The sequence below is a fragment of the Triticum aestivum genome, chromosome 5D, assembly GCF_018294505.1.
Source record: "Triticum aestivum cultivar Chinese Spring chromosome 5D, IWGSC CS RefSeq v2.1, whole genome shotgun sequence".
In the NCBI taxonomy this organism is placed as follows: domain Eukaryota; kingdom Viridiplantae; phylum Streptophyta; class Magnoliopsida; order Poales; family Poaceae; genus Triticum; species Triticum aestivum.
Genome location: NC_057808.1, coordinates 413,029,092 through 413,047,865, shown reverse-complemented (window position 1 = coordinate 413,047,865; position 18,774 = coordinate 413,029,092). Strand labels below are relative to the sequence as shown.

The 18,774-nt window shown below is 55.8% G+C and overlaps 1 protein-coding gene across 1 annotated transcript; it reads right to left on the bottom strand.

Annotated features, from left to right (window-relative positions):
• Positions 1 to 16,351: 16,351 nt before the first annotated feature.
• On the bottom strand, positions 16,352 to 18,175 carry LOC123122234 (3-ketoacyl-CoA synthase 4-like). The gene has a single exon (XM_044542381.1). It carries the CDS (start codon positions 17,994 to 17,996, stop codon positions 16,542 to 16,544), a length of 1,455 nt encoding a protein of 484 aa, XP_044398316.1. The 5' UTR covers positions 17,997 to 18,175; the 3' UTR covers positions 16,352 to 16,541.
• Positions 18,176 to 18,774: the final 599 nt, after the last annotated feature.

Sequence of the window (18,774 nt, the reverse complement as noted above, 5' to 3'; positions counted from 1 at the left end):
GCATGGAGCTTATGTCGTGTTCACCAGCGTGGCCGACGATAGGCATAGCAGACGGCAGCGACAACAAGAAGTAAATGCAGTAGCATCAGAGACCCCCGAGTTCATGCATTGGTCTGAGAAGCCCATCAGCTGGAGCAGAGCCGACCACCCGGAGTTGATGCCCAATCCCGGTTCTTATGCTCTGGTGTTGGATGCCACCTTTGCCACAGAGAGGCGAGCTGCTCGCTTCTCCCGAGTTCTGATAGATGGCGGCAGCAGCATCAACATCCTGTACAAAGATACTATGGAGAAGTTGGGAATCAAGCAGAGACATCTTCAGCCCAGTCGGACTGTGTTCCATGGCATAGTTACTGGCCTTTCCTGCTCACCAATCGGCAAGACACAGATCGACGTCCTCTTCGGAGATAAAGAGCACTTTCGTGGACCTTGAGAGCCCTTACCATGCGCTACTTGGCCGGCCTGCTCTGGCCAACTTCATGGCGGTCCCCCACCATGCTTACCTCAAGATGAAGATGCCGAGCTCCAAGGGAATCCTCACCATAGCAGGGGACTACAAGAAGTCGTCCTCCTGTGCAGCAAATAGCAGCCGGCTAGCCGAGTCCCTCGTGATCGCGGCTGGAAAGCGGCTCCTTGACCGGGTTGTGGCCATGGCAGGCAAGCAGCCGAAAATGTCACCCAACCCCAAGGAGTCGGAAGCTGAGGGCTCGTTCAAGCCGGCGAAAGAAACAAAGAAGATACCCTTGGACCCGGAGCACCCGGAGAGGCACGCTGTCATAGGTGCAAACCTTGACAGCAAATAGGAAAGCAAGCTCGTCAATTTCCTCCGTGAGAATCGGGACATCTTTGCATGGTCTCCCAAGGACATGCCGGGTGTTCCGACGGATTTCGCCGAGCACAAGCTACATGTCCGATCTGATGCCAAGCCGGTCAGGCAGCCCTTGCGCCGCCTGTCAGAAGAGAAGAGAGGAGTTGTTGGAGAAGAGATAGCCCGGCTTCTAGCAGCCGGCTTCATCATGGAAGTGTTCTTTCTAGAGTGGTTAGCCAACCCGGTCCTTGTGCTGAAGAAGAACAAGCAGTGGTGCATGTGTATTGACTATACCAGCCTCAACAAAGTGCCCCAAAGACCCATTTGCTTTGCCAAGAATTGACCAAGTAATAGACTCCACAGCCGGATGCGAGCTGTTGAGCTTTTTGGATGCATACTCAGGGTATCATCAGATCAAGCTAAACCCGGCCGACAGGCTGAAGACCACCTTCATCACGCCATTCGGAGCCTTCTGCTACCTGACCATGACGTTCGGCTTGAGAAACGCCGGCGCCACGTTTCAGCGTTGCATGCAGAAGTGCCTCCTCAAGCAACTCGGCACAAATGCCCATGTCTATGTGGATGATGTGGTGGTGAAGACGGAGAAGCGTGGAATGCTGCTAGAAGACGTCAAGGAGACCTTTGAAAACTTGCGCCGATTTCAAATCAAGCTCAACCCGGAGAAATGCGTCTTTGGAGTACCAGCCGGCCAACTTCTTGGCTTCCTGGTCTCCGAGTGCGGCACAGAGTGCAACCCTGTGAAGATCAAGGCCATCGAGAGGATGGAGGTGCCCACCCGACTGCTGGACGTGCAAAAATTCACCGGCTGCTTGGCATCCATCAGTCGTTTCATCAGTCGGCTGGGCGAAAAGGCTCTTCCCCTGTACCAGCTCATGAAGAAGACCACTTTTTTCGAGTGGAATGATAAGGCGGATGAAGCTTTTCTCCAGCTAAAGAAGATGTGACCACTCCGCCTGTCCTGGCGGCTCCGACTCCTAAGGAGCCCATGCTCCTCTACATCGCCGCTACCAGCCGGGTGGTCAGCACAGTCATAGTTGTGGAACGCAAGGAAGAAGGCAAAGCACTACCAGTCCAGAGACCGGTGTATTACCTGAGTGAAGTACTGTCCGCCTCCAAGCAAAACTACCCCCACTATCAGAAGATGTGCTACAGCATGCACTTTGCCGCCAAGAAGCTGAAGCCATACTTTCAAGAGCACCCAATCACTGTGGTCTGCACTGCCCCACTTGCCGAGATCATTGGAAGCTGAGATGCTTCAGGCCGAGTGGCCAAATGGGCCATAGATTTGGCCCCCTACACCATCTACTACCAGCCCTGCACCGCCATCAAGTCACAAGCACTGGCCGACTTCCTCGTCGACTGTGCCAAGACCCAGTACCTGCCGCCAGCGCCAGAATCCACCGATTGGCGAATGCACTTTGATGGTTCCAAGATGCGCACCGGTTTGGGGCCGGCATCGTCCTCACCTCTCCCAAAGGCGACAATCTCAGATATGTGTTGCAAATCCACTTTGCCACCTCCAACAACGTTGCTGAATACGAAGCACTCATTCACGGGCTCCGGCTTGCCAAGGAACTCGGCATTCGCCGGATCCTGTGCTATGGTGATTCCGACTTGGTGGTCCAGCAGTCGTCTGGCGACTGGGATGCCAAGGATGAAAATATGGCTAGCTACCGCTTCCTCGTCCAGCAACGCAGTGGATACTTTGAAGGGTGCGAGTTCCTCCATGTGCCAAGAAATGACAATGAGCAAGCCGATGCTTTGGCACGGATTGGCTCTACTCGGCAAGCAATACCAGCCGGCGTCGCCCTGCAACGCCTCCTCAAGCCGTCTGTCAAGCCGTCACCAGAATCAGACTCCATCTTCGTACCGGCTCCTCCTGGAGCAGTCGGATCCGACTTGAGGACCCCAGCAGCCGGCGCGGGGAAATCGGCAGACGACCCGGGGACTGCAGCAGCCGCACCCGGCCCGGGGACTTCAGAACCCGGCCCGGGGACTGCAGCAGTCGGCCCGGGGACTTCATCGACTCAGCAAGCGGCAACCGACTCCAACCCGCCGACTCCCAGCCCAACCGCCCTCGTGTAAGTAGCAGTCCTGGCAGTCGAAGAAATTGCAGCACCTTCCTGGGCTCAGCCCATCCTCAACTTTCTGGTGAATAAAGAGCTGCCGACTGACGAGATCTCGGCCCGACAAGTGCAACGTCGGGCAGCAGCATACACCATCGTCAACAGAGAACTTGTGAGGCGCAGTGTCACTGGTGTTTACCAGCGCTGCGTGGAGCCGGAGCAAGGCCATGCAATCCTCAAAGATATCCACCAAGGCGAGTGTGGTCACCACGCGGCTTCAAGAGCACTCGTGGCCAAAGCTTTCCGCCACGGTTTTTTCTGGCCGACTGCTCTAGAAGACGCCAAAGACTTGGTCCAGAAATGCAAAGGGTGCCAGAAGTTCCGCTCCAAGCCACATCAGCTGGCTTCTGCACTCAAGACTATCCCCATTGCCTGGCCCTTTGCTGTTTGGGGGCTGGATATGGTGGGACCATTCAAAACAGCACGCGGTGGCCTGACTCATCTGCTTGTCGCGGTGGACAAGTTCACCAAGTGGATAGAAGCAAAACCAATCAAGAAGTTGAATGGTCCGACTGCTGTGACTTTCATCTCCGACATCACCATCTGGTATGGCATACCACACAACATCATCACCGACAATGGCACAAACTTTGCCAAAGGCGCCCTGGCCCGTTTCCGCGCGACGCAGGGCATCCGACTGGACCTAGCGTCCGTTGCCCATCCGCAGTCAAATGGCGAGGTGGAGCGGGCAAACGGCCTCATTTTGTCCGGCATCAAGCCCTGACTAGTCGAGCCTCTGGAGCGGTCGGCCGGCTGTTGGCTCGACGAGCTGCCGGCCGTCCTCTGGAGTCTGCGCACAACTCCGAACAAGTCAACCGGCTTCACGCCTTTCTTCCTCGTCTACGGTGCCAAAGCCGTCATCCCGACGAACATAGAATTTGACTCCCCTCGAGTCACCATGTACACCGAAGATGAGGCAAAAGAAGTACGAGAAGACGGCGTCGATCTGCTGGAAGAGGGCCGGCTGTTGGCACTCAGCCGGTCCACCATCTACCAGCAGAGCCTGTGCCGATACTACAATCGGAGGGTCAAGCCAAGATCCTTCCAAGAGGGAGACCTTGTGCTCCGGCTGATCCAGCGAACAGCCGGCCAGCACAAGCTCTCAGCACCTTGGGAAGGTCCCTTCATCATCAGCAAGGTGTTGGGCAATGACTCCTACTACCTGATCAATGCTCAGAAGCCCCGAGCACGCAAAAGAGACGACTCCGGCAAGGAGACGGAGCGGCCATGGAATGCGAATCTCCTTCGAAGGTTTTACAGTTGATGTAGTATGTACCACCCTACATTTTGTATTAAGTACAAAGACTCCGGGTCCCCCGAGAAGAGCTCGGGGACTGCCCTCTTTTATCTATATGATAAGTATATTACGCCTATCAAAGTGTTATTTCATTAGTCCGCCTGGCACCGGGTTCGACCAGTCGACCCGGGGACTCGCCACCTTGTACTATGTAATGCTTCCTGCAGCCGGACAAGTAATGTGTTGGCACTTAATCCTTCTCCTGCCAGAAGCCGTAGCTCGCAGAGCGACTGTCCGGTGGGCAGGAGTTAAGGCAGAAAGGGTGTTCGCATGAAAAATGGCTAAGGACCCAAAGCATGCACATAGTTCAAGCCGGCTTCCTGCTTCGCCGATCGGCTGCTGAGCAGCCGGTCGGCTGGCTTCTACTTAACTTGCTAGAAAACTCTAATCGGCTAAGTACTTGCCTCCCCGAAAGTGGCTAAGTACTTGACTCAGCCATAGTCCGCAGAGCGGCTGTTCGGCTGGCAAGACGGTAACCGAGGGAAGGCGGCAAAGGAAAAAGGCCAAAGAGCAGAAAGCAAGGAAAGATAGAACTCGGCAAAAATATTTACATACCAAAAGGCCCTTGGCCAACATTCAACTGAAGTTTGAAATACACCCCGCGGGTGGAATTGTGTGAAGTTAACAAAGTTTGTCGAGACTGATAAGCAGGTAAAAACAAAAGGTAAATTGGCAGCCTAGGGAGTGGCAGACGGATTTGGCGGAACGGTGGAGTCGGTGGTGCCGGTTGGTAGAGCGGCCGGCTGGTCGGTCTCCGCTTGGTCGCCCTCAGTAGCAGTCGGCTCGCTCGGGCGTGGCTCGTTGCTGGAGTCGCGGTCGAGCTGAGACTAGCCGTCCGCTCCAACTTCTGGCTCCTCCTCTTCACTTTCCTCGTCCTGCTCGCCTTCTTCCTCGTCGCCTTCTCCCTCGTCGCTGGAGTCGATCACTTTGGCCGAGTCCTCGCCATCCTCTGGGTTCAGCCTGAACCACTCCTGCGGCGCCTTGGTGCCGTTCTCAGCCAACTCAGGAACGAAGACGCTGGTGTTGGTGTACTCGGCGATCGCCGCGGCCCGCTGGACAAGTTCGCGCTCCACCGCCACCAGCTCCTCTTGGGCTTCCAGTCGAAGCGTGGCCAACTGGGCTAGATTTAGCCCAGGATACCACGCCTTGACGAACTCCAAGGCCCGACATGCCCCAGCCCGGGCCGAGGAACCCTTCCAGGCCTCAAGATGGCCGGCTGCCACCTCCAGCCAGTCGGCAGTCCGGCTGGGAGTGCGCAGAGCTGACATGTCCGGCCACAGGGCGGAGATGGCCTGCACCCCAACGCGTTGAAGACGGCGCATCATCCGGTGAGCCGGCCGAAGACGGGCCTGGATGCTGAGAAGCTGCTCGCTAAGGGTCCGGGGGGCGTTGGCAGCAATCAGCGCACCTTCCGCCCTCCGCCCTTCGCGATCAGCCTCGATGGCCTGATTGGCAGCGCCAGAGTGACCAGGGAAGAAGTCTGCTCAAACAGAAAGCAAAGAGCCAAAGTTAGAAGTAAGAAGTCAGAGGTCGGAAGCCGGCTTGATCAACAGCCGGCAGCCTTAAGAAAGGAAAAAGAGGAAAGCTTACCGTCAACCATGTCTTCAATTTTGCCGAAGCCGGCAGTCAACAAAGCCTCCTTGTCGGTCCAGGCGGAGCGTTCGGTCTCGAACTCAGCAAGGAGGCCGGCTTCCTTGTCCTCCGCCTCCTTCTGGGTTTTCTTGAGAAGCTCCGCCTGCTCCGCTAGTTGCGTGACCAGCCGGTCACGCTCTTCGGCCAACTTGCTGCAGTCCGCTTCCTTGGCACGAAGCGCGGTGTTGGCTTCGCCCAGCTGCTGCTGCAGGGCGGCGTTGGCCTCTGCAAAAGTAGAAGAAGAAAAAGACATCAACAATCAACAAGGAGAGAAATAGTTGCCGGGGAGATCCGGCCCGACTGCTCGGCAGTCGGCCCGAATCTCGGGGACTACAGCCCGCGGGTGCGCCAGCGCGCCCCCGCAGAGAAATAAAACAAAGACTTACTCCGGCTTTTCGACAAGTCGGTGGTCCGTTGATTCAGCTCCTGGACTTTGGAGTTGAAGGTGGCTGCGCGAAGGTTATGATAATCATGTGGTGAAGACATCAGACAATGTTAGTACTCGGAGCTTACAAATTAAAGTTCTGAGCCGCCTGCTCAGCAGCCGGCCCGAAACTCGGGGACTACACCCAGTGGGTGCGCTAGCGTGCCCCCACAGAGAAGTATAAGAAATACAAGAGTTAAAGATGAAGAAGCGTACCCGGACGGCGGCTCGCGACTCCAGGAACGTTTGGTTGCACTGCTTCAGGGTGTCGGCCTTGGCTCGGAGTTTGCCTTGGACGTCCAGGATCGCCTGATTCAAAGGGCCAGTCCCGCCTCCCCGCACCCAATCAGCGGGCGCGGCGTTGGTCGCCTTGGCGTCCGGGATCGAAGAGCTCGCGGCTGCGGCCTCCAGCGGGCGTGGCATCGAGGCCGCCTTTGCAAACCGGCGGCATGATGGTGTGCCGACCTCGGGAGTTGGGTCCGTCACCATCTCATCTCCGGCTGGCGGCACTGGCGGGTCCGCCGGCTGCTTGTTTCGCCCCCCTCCAGATGGTGGTGGCGGAGGCACGGCTACGTCCGGCATGACGACATCGCTGCCGCCCCTCTCCATGATCGGGTGCTCGTCGCCGGCTCCCCAAGTCGGCGCCACGAACCCTGGTGGCGGCGGCGCGGAGTTTAAGGGGACGACGAATAATGCCGACTGAAGGCGCGCGGCTTCTTCAGCCTGCTCCTTCGCCTTGACGGCGGCCTCGGCCTCCGCCAGCTTCTTCAATGCGGCGGCTTCCGCCTTGTCTGCCTCTGCCTTCTCCAGGCGGGTGGCTTCCTGCTCCTCGCGCACCTCCTGCGCGTTTTGCTCCCGCGCCTCCCGGAGGTCAGCGTCCGGATCGATTCGCCGGGTGGTGGTGGAGGTCTCCGCCGACCCAATGATGGAGGCGGCGGCCGACTTCTCGAGAGAGAGCGGGGCCCTAAGCCAAGAAAGACGAAGAGGGGAAGCTCAAAAAGAATCAACAAGAAAGAAAAGCACAAGGAAAAGATACTTGCGCCGACACCATGGGAGGCGCCTTCGGGAGCTTCTGAAATTTTGCCGCCTTCGCGGCGGCCTCCTTCCACCTGGTCGCGGCGGTCGGATCCTTGGCTTTCTTCGGCGTGCTACCAAACAAGGCGGCGCCCTGTTTACACTTTCGCGTACCGCCTCGAGCAGTCGGTTGGGCGGAGGGGCCCGCGTCCGCCCTGCCGGCGCCTCGTGCAGGGCGCGGCTCGTCGTCCTCATCATCATCGTCAGGCCAGGTCTCGATGCCGCCTTCTTCGGAGCCGCCAGCTCCATAAACGCCTCCTGTGGCGTCGTCCTCCAAGACGGCCGCCCCCAGGTCGGGGTCGTCCACATCGCTCATAGCTCGGTCCGGCGCATAGGGGCCGCCCACCCCCACAATGGCGGTTGTCTCCTCCGACATGTAGATATGTTTCGAAAGACAAGAGGCCGACTGTTCAAGACCGCAAGACGGAATCAAGATGAAGTATTGAAGAAAGGAAAGGTTGAAGAACTTACGGCTGGTGGCGGGTCCGCGCGGGAGTACGGCTGCTTGCCGAACCGCCAGGGCACCTCCAGCTTGAGGTCAGAGATCTCGTTCACCAGGTTCGCCACCTCAGCAGCCGGCATCTCCTTGGTACTCAGCCGGCATGGGTCGCGGTGCCCGCTCATCCGGCTGATCAAGTGAGGCCGACCTTGGAGCGGGAGAACCCGGCGCGCGACGAAGGTGACCAGCAAGTCGGACGCCTTGAGGCCTTCGGCGTCGGTCAGCTCCCGGAGTCGGTTGATGGCGGCAGCACCATCTGCTGACACCGGCTTCGGCTTGTAGCCCTAGTTGGCCCGAGGCCCAGCCGGAGGGCCGACTTCATAAGCCGGCAGATTGATGAAGTCGACTGCCGGGTCGACGTTCTCCACGTAGAAATAAGATTGCTGCCACATCTTGACCGACTGTGGCAGCTTGATGGAGGGGAAGGCATTCCTTGGAGACGGGCGGCGCACCGCGACGAAGGCACCGCACTGGGCTGCCACCTCCCGGACGGAGGTGCCCAGCTTGGTGTAGAAGAACGCTCCCACAACTCGATGGTGGGGAGGATGCCGAGGTAGCCTTCGCACATCGTGACGAAGGCGGACAGAAGCATCACGGTGTCGGGCGTGATGTGATGAGGTTGGAGATGGTAGAACTCGAGGAATGATCGGAGAAAGCCGCTCGCCGGCAGGCCGAAGCCGCAGATGAAGTGCGAGCGAAAGACGACCCACTCGCCCTCCGCCGGCGCCGGCGAGATCTCCCCCGCAGGAGGCACGCGCACCTTCACGTAGCCTGCGCCGGGAAGGCGCCGCGTGTCGCAAAGGAAGGCGATGCGGTCTTCATTGACGTTCGACCTGTCCCAGTCTCCTCCCCGCTCGCGCACCATGGAAAGCTCGACGAGGCAAGTGGCGCGACGGGGGGCAAGGGATCGGAGCAGGGCCAAGAAAGCTCGGCGCGGAAGAGCTCGACGGAAAGCGGGCAGCGGCAGCACTCCGGCGGAGCCCTGGGGTGCTGTGGCGAGAGGAGGAAGAAGGAGGCAAGAATGGGGCGAAGGGGTGCGCATGCTCCGCCGCCCCCCTCCTCCCCCTACTAATAGCCGACGGGCTATGAAGCCGAGGGGGCGGGCGTGGGACCGTGGGATTAACTGTGCCCACAACCCCACGTTCCCTCCTTTATCGCGCGAGTTACTGCACGTAGTAACTCCGCGGAGAAGCTCAACCGGTCGCCTCGACCGCAGCGGATCCGCTCACGTGCCGAGGACCGGTAGTGGCGGGCCAAGCCTGCTGTCGCGTCCCATCGCGCGCGTGGGCTAGCAGGTTGGCCCGGCTGGCTGACGCCACGTGGCATGCCCACAACGGGCGACGGACCTGGAGGCTTCGCCAGCACGCCACCCAGTTCCCGCCGTTTCGTTCGAAGTTTCAGACAAAGCCGACTGGACACGGCCGACTCCCACCTGGCGGCTAGCCAGGAGTTGGGTTAAGCTTCTGTCCAGAGCACCCGGAGAAGGAAGCTATTGAGGCTCCTTGGCTTCTCGGCCGCGGTGCCTCACCAGCTTCGGGGACTACTGTCGGAGTAATGGGCCATGGGTAGCCTAACCCGAGTCCCTGAACCTTTCAAGACATCGGGGCTGGTCGCGCCCCTCAAGACAGCAAGATCAAGCGCCGCCTTTTGGGGGCCGGCTGGCCGAGCGGCCGGCTGGCCAGAAGGCGGCTAAGCTCCGGAAGGCGGAACCAAGACGGGCCGACTCCCTGCCGGCGGCCTCCAGAAAGGCCGGCGTCTAGCAGGCGGCCCATAGTGCCCTCAGAGTCTGCGCCCCTGTTAAGAAGACAAGATGGGGAGAGGCTACAGTATAGCCCATCAGCCCTCATATCTGGGCCGGGCGTGGCCACAGTGCTCCGTACAGGCGGAGATCTCCGCCCGACGTGGCACTGTTGCCACTCCGCCCCTGACGTCACAGCTGGCAGGCGGAGCCCTGTTCCCATGATGGCCTGTCGGTACGGCCTGCCGGCGGCGGGCCCTACCAGGCAGCGAGAGCCCGGAAGACGGCGGAGGCCCGACCAGTCGGACCCGAGGGAGGCCGGCTTCTAGCAGGCGGCCCGCTGCTTCCTCGGGGCCTACGGACCATTAACCAGATGAGACACGGAGTGGCTACAGTGATCTCCCACCAGGCGGCGGGACTGTAGCCACGCCCCCCCTGACCAAGCGTGCATCATTAGCGTCACGGCTACAGTAATCAGCAGCTGGCAAGACCCGTGAGCGGCGGAGGCGGCCTGTCGGATCCATACCGGACCAGTCGGCAGGGCCCACCAGGCGGCGGGCCCCAGCAGCCGGCGGAGAAGCCGGAGACCAGAGACACTGACAGCCGGGTCCTAAACCCGGCCAGATTACCATTGTACCCCTGGGAGGTAGGCCTATATAAACCCCCCAGGGCACCCATGCAAAGGGTTCCCAACCTTCCAGAACTAGACTCATACCCAGAGGAAGGAGAGAGCGTGCCTGCCTTCTCCTACCTCTAGCATACAGCTCGAGGAGCACCATTGTACGCACTAGTGCCTTAGTGATCATGCGGAGACCCTGCAGAGCAGGACTAGGAGTGTTATCTCCTAGGAGAGCCCCGAACCTGGGTAAAGTGTGCCGGCGTTCGTGTCTACGCCTCATCCCGCTTCCAGGCACCGGCGACGTTCTACTCGCTCCCACCATGATAAGCCATCCATTGGCATATGTCGCACCCAACCCCCGACAAAGAGAGCCGAGGGGCCCACAAGCCACCATGGGGCGTCCCCTGACTTGTGAGGTCTCCGGCACTTGTTTGGTGTGAATCCAACGCTGAAAATCTTATAAATCGAGAAACCCCCAGAAAGAAGACTAAAATAACTCTTCTATTGCCACAAGCCTCTGTTCTGAAGTGATCTCATGTGGGGGCCTTCTCCGACACCTTACTAGAAGGGGAAACCATTGGGGAGGCCATCTTCATCAACCTTGCTGCCTTCATGGCGATGCATGGGTAGTTCATCCTTGGGGGTGAGGGTTTGCACCAGTGACTATGTGCTTGATCTCTCTCTCTCTCCTCTCTCTCTCTCTCTCGTGTTCTTGATTTGACACGATCTTGATGTATCATGAGTTTTATCAATATAGTTGAATCTTATGATGATCTTCCTCTCTATCTGTTTTGTGGTGAATTGAATCTTGCTCTTTGAAGTTTCTTACGTTCAATTGAATACTTTGGATTTGAGATCACTCAATGCATGTCTTAACTTGCGGATACCCGTGTTGACATTGGGTTGTTCTAGGTGACATAAAGGTTAATTGATGTGTATCATATGGTCTTGTCGTACTACGGTCTCTAAGACTATTCGTGACAATTTAGGGGTGGTTCAATAGATTGATTGGAAAGACAACTTCCAGGTGGTTTACTACCTATGCGATTTCATCCTTCTTTCTCTGAAAGAAATTAGAACTTTGGAGTGATTCTTTACCGCACTTTGTGTTAATGTTGTTGATAGATTGCACTAATGATAGTATGAAACCGAGGCCTTATTCTAAGCATTGAGACACTGTTTGCTCGCTTTTTGTTACTTGCTAGCTTGTTGTTTTTAATTGTTTAGAGTACAAAAACCTATTTTTACCATCCATATTACACATCTATCATCACCTCTTCGCCGAACTAGTGCACCTATACCACTGACAATTGTATTGGGTGTGTTGGGGACACAAGAGATTACTTGTATTTGATTGCAGGGTTGTTTGCGAGGGAAACACCTTCATCCTATGGGAACGTAGTAATTTCAAAAAAAATCCTACGCACACACAAGATCCATCTAGGTGATGCATAAACGAGAGGGGAGAGTGTTGTCCACGTACCCTTGTAGACCGAAAGCGGAAGCGTTATGACAACACGGTTGATGTAGTCATACGTCTTCACGATCCGACCGATCCTAGCACCGAAGATATGACACCTCCGCGATATGCACACGTTCAGCTCGGTGATGTCCCATGAACTCTAGATCCAGCTGAGTGTCGAGGGAGAGCTTCGTCAGCACAACGGCGTGATGACGGTGATGATGAAGTTACCGACGCAGGGCTTCGCCTAACCACTAGAACGATATGACCGAGGTGGAAATCTGTGGAGGGGGGCACCGCACATGGCTAAGAGATCAACTTGTGTGTCTATGGGGTGCCCCCCTCCCCCGTATATAAAGGAGGGGAGGAGGAGGCCGGCCGGCCCTAGGGGCGTGCCAACGGAGGAGGAATCCTCCTCCTAGTAGGAGTAGGATTCCTCCTTTCCTAGTCCTACTAGGAGGGGGAAGGAAAGAGAGGGGGAGGGAGAGGGAAAGGGGGGGGGGCACGCCCCCCTCCCTGACGACCCACAAGTATAGGGGATCTATCGTAGTCCTTTCGATAAGTAAGAGTGTCGAACCCAACGAGGAGCAGAAGGAAATGATAAGCAGTTTTCAGCAAGGTATTCTCTGCAAGCACTGAAATAATAGGTAACAGATAGTTTTGTGATAGGATAATTTGTAACGAGCAACAAGTAACAAAAGTAAATAAAGTGCAGCAAGGTGGCCCAATCCTTTTGTAGCAAAGGACAAGCCTGGACAAACTCTTATATAGAGAAAAGCGCTCCCGAGGACACATGGGAGTTATCGTCAAGCTAGTTTTCATCACGTTCATATGATTCGCGTTCGGTACTTTGATAATTTGATATGTGGGTGGACCGGTGCTTGGGTGCTGTCCTTACTTGGACAAGCATGCCACTTATGATTAACCTCTATTGGAAGCATCCGCAACTACAACAAAAGTATTAAGGTAAACCTAACCATAGCATGAAACATATGGATCCAAATCAGCCCCTTACGAAGCAACGCATAAACTAGGGTTTAAGCTTCTGTCACTCTAGCAACCCATCATCTACTTATTACTTCCCAATGCCTTCCTCTAGGCCCAAATAATGGTGAAGTGTTATGTAGTCGACGTTCACATAACACCACTAGAGGATAGACAACATACATCTCATCAAAATATCGAACGAATACCAAATTCACATGACTACTAATAGCAAGACTTCTCCCATGTCCTCAGGAACAAACGTAACTACTCACAAAGCATATTCATGTTCATAATCAGAGGGGTATTAATATGCATAAAGGATCTGAACATATGATCTTCCACCAAATAAACCAACTAGTATCAACTACAAGGAGTAATCAACACTACTAGCAACCTACAGGTACCAATCCCGGACTTGTAGACAAGAATTGGATACAAGAGATGAACTAGGGTTTTGAGATGAGATGGTGCTGGTGAAGATGTTGATGGAGATTTCCCTCTCCCGATGAGAGGAGCGTTGGTGATGACGATGGCGATGATTTCCCCCTCCCGGAGGGAAGTGTCCCTGGCAGAACAACTCTGCCGGAGCCCTAGATTGGTTACGCCTCGTGGCGGCGGAGTCTCGTCCCGAAAGGTTGATTCTGATTTTTCTTCGGACGAAAGACTTCATATAGCAGAAGATGGCCACCGGAGAGCCAACAGGGGGCCCACGAGGCAGGGGGCGCGCCCTGGGGGGTAGGGCGCGCCCCCACCCTCGTGGACTGGTGGTGGCCCCCCTGACGTATTTCTTCCGCTCAATATTTTTTATTATTTTGAAAAATAACTTTCGTGGAGTTTCAGGACTTTTGGAGTTGTGCAGAATAGGTCTCCAATATTTGCTCCTTTTCCAGCCCAGAATTCCAGCTGCCGGTATTCTCCCTCCTTATGTAAACCTTGTAAAATAAGAGAGAATAGGCATAAGTATTGTGACATAACGTGTAACAACAGCCCATAATGCAATAAATATCGATATAAAAGCATGATGCAAAATGGACGTATCACTCCCCTAGTCCAATTCACACTCCCTTGGGGGGGGCACCTCTTGGCTGCTGCCCTCTCTCTCCCCTAAAGCCCACTAAGGGCCCAAGGGCCCAATAACTTCCCGGGGGGGGGGGGGGTTCCGGTAACCCTCCGGCACTCCGGTTTTATCCGAGATCAACCGAAACCCTTCCGGTGTCCGAACATAGCCGTCCAATATATCAATCTTTATATCTCGCCATTTCGAGACTCCTCGTCATGTCCGAGATCATATCCGGGACTCCGAACTAGCTTTGGTACATCAAAACACATAAACTCATAATACCGATCGTCACCGAACGTTAAGCGTGCGGACCCTACGGGTTCGAGAACTGTGTAGACCTGACCGAGACTCATCTCCGGTCAATAACCAATAGCGGAACCTGGATGCTCATATTGGTTCCTACATATGCTACGAAGATCTTTATCGGTCAAACCGCATAACAACATATGTTGTTCCCTTTGTCATCGGTATGTTACTTGCCCGAGATTCGATCGTCGGTATCATCATACCTAGTTCAATCTCGTTACCGGCAAGTATCTTTACTCGTTCCGTAATGCATCATCCCGCAACTAACTCATTAGTTACACTGCTTCCAAGGCTTATAGTGATGTGTATTACCGAGAGGGCCCAGAGATACCTCTCCGGCAATCGGAGTGACAAATCCTAATCTCGATCTATGCCAACTCAACAAACACCATCGGAGACACCTGTAGAGCATCTTTATAGTCACCCAGTTACGTTGTGACGTTTGATAGCACACTAAGTGTTCTTCCGGTATTCGGGAGTTGCATAATCTCATAGTCATAGGAACATGTATAAGTAATGAAGAAAGCAATAGCAATAAACTAAACGATCATAGTGCTAAGCTAACGGATGGGTCAAGTCAATCACATCGTTATCTAATGATGTGATCCCGTTCATCAAATGACCATTCTTTGTCCATGGTTAGGAAACTTAACCATATTTGATTAACGAGCTAGTCAAGTAGAGGCATACTAGTGACACTCTGTTTGTCTATATATTCACACATGTGCTAAGTTTCCGGTTAATACAATTCTGGCATGAATAATAAACATTTATCATGATAGAAGGAAATATAAATAACAACTTTATTATTGCCTCTAGGGCATATTTCCTTCACCTATATCTCCCACAGATTGATAAACCTTAGGAGGTCCAACAAAGCCTGCAAGAATAAAGTTGCGTAGTAGACATCAACACCCCCTAAAACAACCATTATGGTGCCCCTAGGCCTATATAAGGGGAAGAACGATGTCACTTAGAGGACAACGAATACACAACGCACTAGGATACATGCACAAATCCCAAGGAGAACACCAGTGGAAAGCTTCACCCCGGAGAAGATAGGAAGGATAGAGTTAGGAGTGCTTGCGCACTCTAGCTAGGACCTCGACCACCACTAGTCGCACCCCAACCACCTCATTTGTAACACTCCAGCACTTGTATCCATCCATTTCATATCAATAAGAATAGGGCGTAGGGTTTTACACTACTATATATGGCGGCCTGAACCTTTATAAAAACCCTTGTGTCTTGTGTGATCCGTTGCTGTGGAGAGACAAAGCGTTTTAGCCCCTAGACAAACTCACAATTAACAGGGTATCCTCGATCCTGGTGTCTTAAGTACATGCTCCGACAGTGACTATGAGCAGCAATGATAACGGTGCACCTGGGCATGGTAATCTATTTACCGTACTTTTAGTTTGTCAGTCCATTTATTTGTGGTTTGACACAGGTCTGCTGCAAATATTCATGTGTGTGTTGATATGTCTTTATTCTCTTCTTAGCGGGTTGCATGAGCCTGCTTCATCTTGACGGGGAATGACTTGTATACTTCTTTTCATGGTGTTGGCATGATAGATTTGAAGTTTACTTGAAAAAAGATCGTATAACGGTTTGGACGCCCACAAAGCCCCCCCCCCCCCACCCACCGTGTCCCACGGCCCCCACCCGTGCTCCCATGGTTTGCTATCGATTTGTGAGAGAAACAGGACGTCCGGACGGTAGGTTAATGGATTTGATTTCTGTAGTCAAATAGCAATTGCAGTGCGGGCTCGTTGGGGTTTGGATTGTTGATTGAGCAATACGACAAGTGGTTCCCCGTTTTCAGGCACGTGATGAATATATAGACGCTCCCTAATTTGAGTAGGTTTTGCTCGGCCAAGTTCCTGGTGATCGATGAGTAGATATTTCCTCAAACGAAATGAATCCTCACTGCCGTAATATTGAATGGCGATGCAGCTTTGGCGACGACAGTGTCAGTCTGCGCGAGGCCGTAAATACGACGCAGGCAGCTGAGCTGATGTGCAATAGGGCAGTAACTTCACGACGTGCACTGTCTCTCCTCGTCAGCCACCATGAATGCCATGGCACCAACTTGCTTGCGTGCTTGTGTATAGACGTCGTGGTACCGCCTCATTTACTGGTGCCGCAGAAGCGTTCCACAGGCACACTTATTTGAAACCTAACGGCATTCCTGTCAGGTCATTTCCCTCACGAATGTGCGTGCTCCACGTATCTACCAGGACCATGTTGCTGACCATATGGCATTGACTCGTGCAGTGAGATGGCACCAACCCATCGATCGATAATAGGAAATAGGGTTTGTTCATGGAAGGAAACACTTGAACTTCACAAATGGTACACATGAACTTGTTGGCAGTAATGGTGGAAGCAAAAAACATTCAAGCTCGTGGAATGGTCGAACATGGCAGCAGCCAGCATGCACGCACATCGGGAAGCTAGCATGCATGCTTCATGCTTGGGTCTCCTGCATTTATTCCCACACGGGGTACTGGTGGATGCACTCCATCCACGGCCCCAGCGCGTCGAGCCCGCCGGCGGCGACGTCGTCGGCGACGGCGACGCGCTCCCACACGAGGCTGTTGGCCTTGAGCCCGCTCCCGATGCCGAGGTGCCACACCGTGTCGCCCTTGCGGACCCGTGCCTTGGCCTCCAGGTACGCCAGCTGGTACCACAGCGACGCCGCCGACTGGTTCCCGAACCGGTGGAACGTCATCAGCGCCGCCTCCATCTCCCTCTCCCCCAGCCCCAGCCCCTTCCCCAGCCGCAGTATCATCGGCTTCCCCGAGGAAGGAAGGCAGAAGTGGTCCGCCGCCGCGCGGAAGTCCGGCATTGGCGCGGAGGCGCCGGAGCTGCTGCCGGCGAGCTTGTCCTGCCCTCGTCGGCGCATCGACAGGAGCAGCGCGGCCGTGTAGCGTGCCTTCTCGCGCCACGGCAGAATGGAGAGGCTGAGCGTCAGGAGGTGCGCGTGGAGCAGCTCGCTGACCATGCGGCCGACGCCCTGGCCGAGCGTGAAGCCGGTGATGCCCTCCTCGTCCTCCTCCCGGTACCCCGCGCGGTAGCTCAGGTCGTTGGCCGTCGTGTTTGTGCGCGTTACGTTGACGAGCCGGTACTTCACCGGTGCCGCGGCGCTGTTGGTCAGGAGCGCGGCGGAGCAGCCGGTGCGGAAGTTGCAGTTGAGGAGGAGCTTGCCGCGGTCCTTGCCGCAGTACCACCCGACCGTGAGGATCTCGGCGCTGACAACGACAGCGTACGACATGGCGTGCGCCCGCAGGAGGCCGGCCGCGACGTCGACGCTGATGGAGCCGGCGCTGCAGCCCATGCCCGAGAGGTTGAAGATCTTGACGTCGGCGCGCATCCGGTAGCGGTTGGCGATGATGGCGGCGAGCGAGGGCGCCGGGCAGAAGCCGCTGCAGTTGACGACGAGCGCTCCGACGGCAGACGGCGGCACGCTAGACTTTTCAAAGAGGTCGTCGAGGGCGGGGAAAAAGAGCATGTGCGCCTCCCGGATGGCGTGCGCGTGCGTGGACGCCGGCGGGAGGTAGTGCAGCGCGGGCGGGAGGTAGGTCTCGTTGCCCATGCCGCTGGACCGGATGGCCTTGGTCATGAACTCGATGCTGCCGCGGTCGAAGAAGCCGCCGAGCTCCAGGTGCTCCAGCAGGCCGGCCACGGGGAGCCGCAGCCTGCGGGGCGGCTTGAGGCAGGAGAAGTCGACGAGCCCGACGCGGATGCCCGCGCCCCCCGCGGCGCGGCGGCGGTAGCGGCCGAGCAGCAGCATCGCGGAGACCGGGACGACGTAGAGCGCCGCGCCCCGCCTCAGCGCGAAGATGAGGAGCTCGGCGAGCACGCAGAGGAGGAGGCCCGCGGCGGCGAGGAGGCCGTGGTAGGCCGCCAGGAGGTGGTCCTTGTGAGCCATGTCCATGGCCATGCCGATGTCGTCGTGGGTGTCCGGGGCGGCTAAACTGGCTTCAGTGGCGTGCTGGGTGTGTGCTTGTGTGCCGAGCGAATGGGGTTTTTATAGGGGTTCAGAGCAGAGCAGGCCAACTAACGAACCCGAGCTCGACCTCGACTACTTGGTCGCCGTAACGGCTGCACGCACAGTGTGATGAGCTAGTATTTCCACTCTCGATCGATACGGTCGAGGCGACTGGCAACTTGGCGAGGCGACACTGGAGCCATTGCACTCAGGTCGGGAGGATTTATTGCGGCGTCCGTCCCTCCAGTTCACGACCAGACCATGATTCGGGTCGTGCTAGTTGCATTGCACGGAGCGAAACGAGATTCGACCGGGAGTGAAACGGTTCGAGGCTTTAACGTTGGAAATCACTGTTTCTGTCAGAAATATTAGCGCTTTTCTGACTAATCTAATCCACGAGTAAATAGTAAGCATGGCAAATACGGTATGCATCTCATAGCGATACCTAAGCATGTGAGCACGTACAGTACATAGAACCGAAACATATATGAACAACATATATACGGTTAGCACATGAACGAGCAAATAGGGGATGAACGAGTCATACCCTTCGGTTGGCCAGGCCAACGCGGCGGCGGCAGCGGCGGCCTCGGCATCAGCCGAGGCCTTCTTCTTGGCGGCGGCGTCGTCAGCCGTGGGGTCGATGTAGGGGAAGTAGTGAAAGTAGAGGCGGACGGAGTCGGGGACGGATCGGGAGCAGTCGCGTCGAGACGCTCCCCAAAAACCTTGT

Coding starts and splice junctions, on each gene's coding strand:
- LOC123122234 (XM_044542381.1), bottom strand. CDS start 17,996: ATGGCCATGGACATGGCTCACAAGGACCACCTCCTGGCGGCCTACCAC.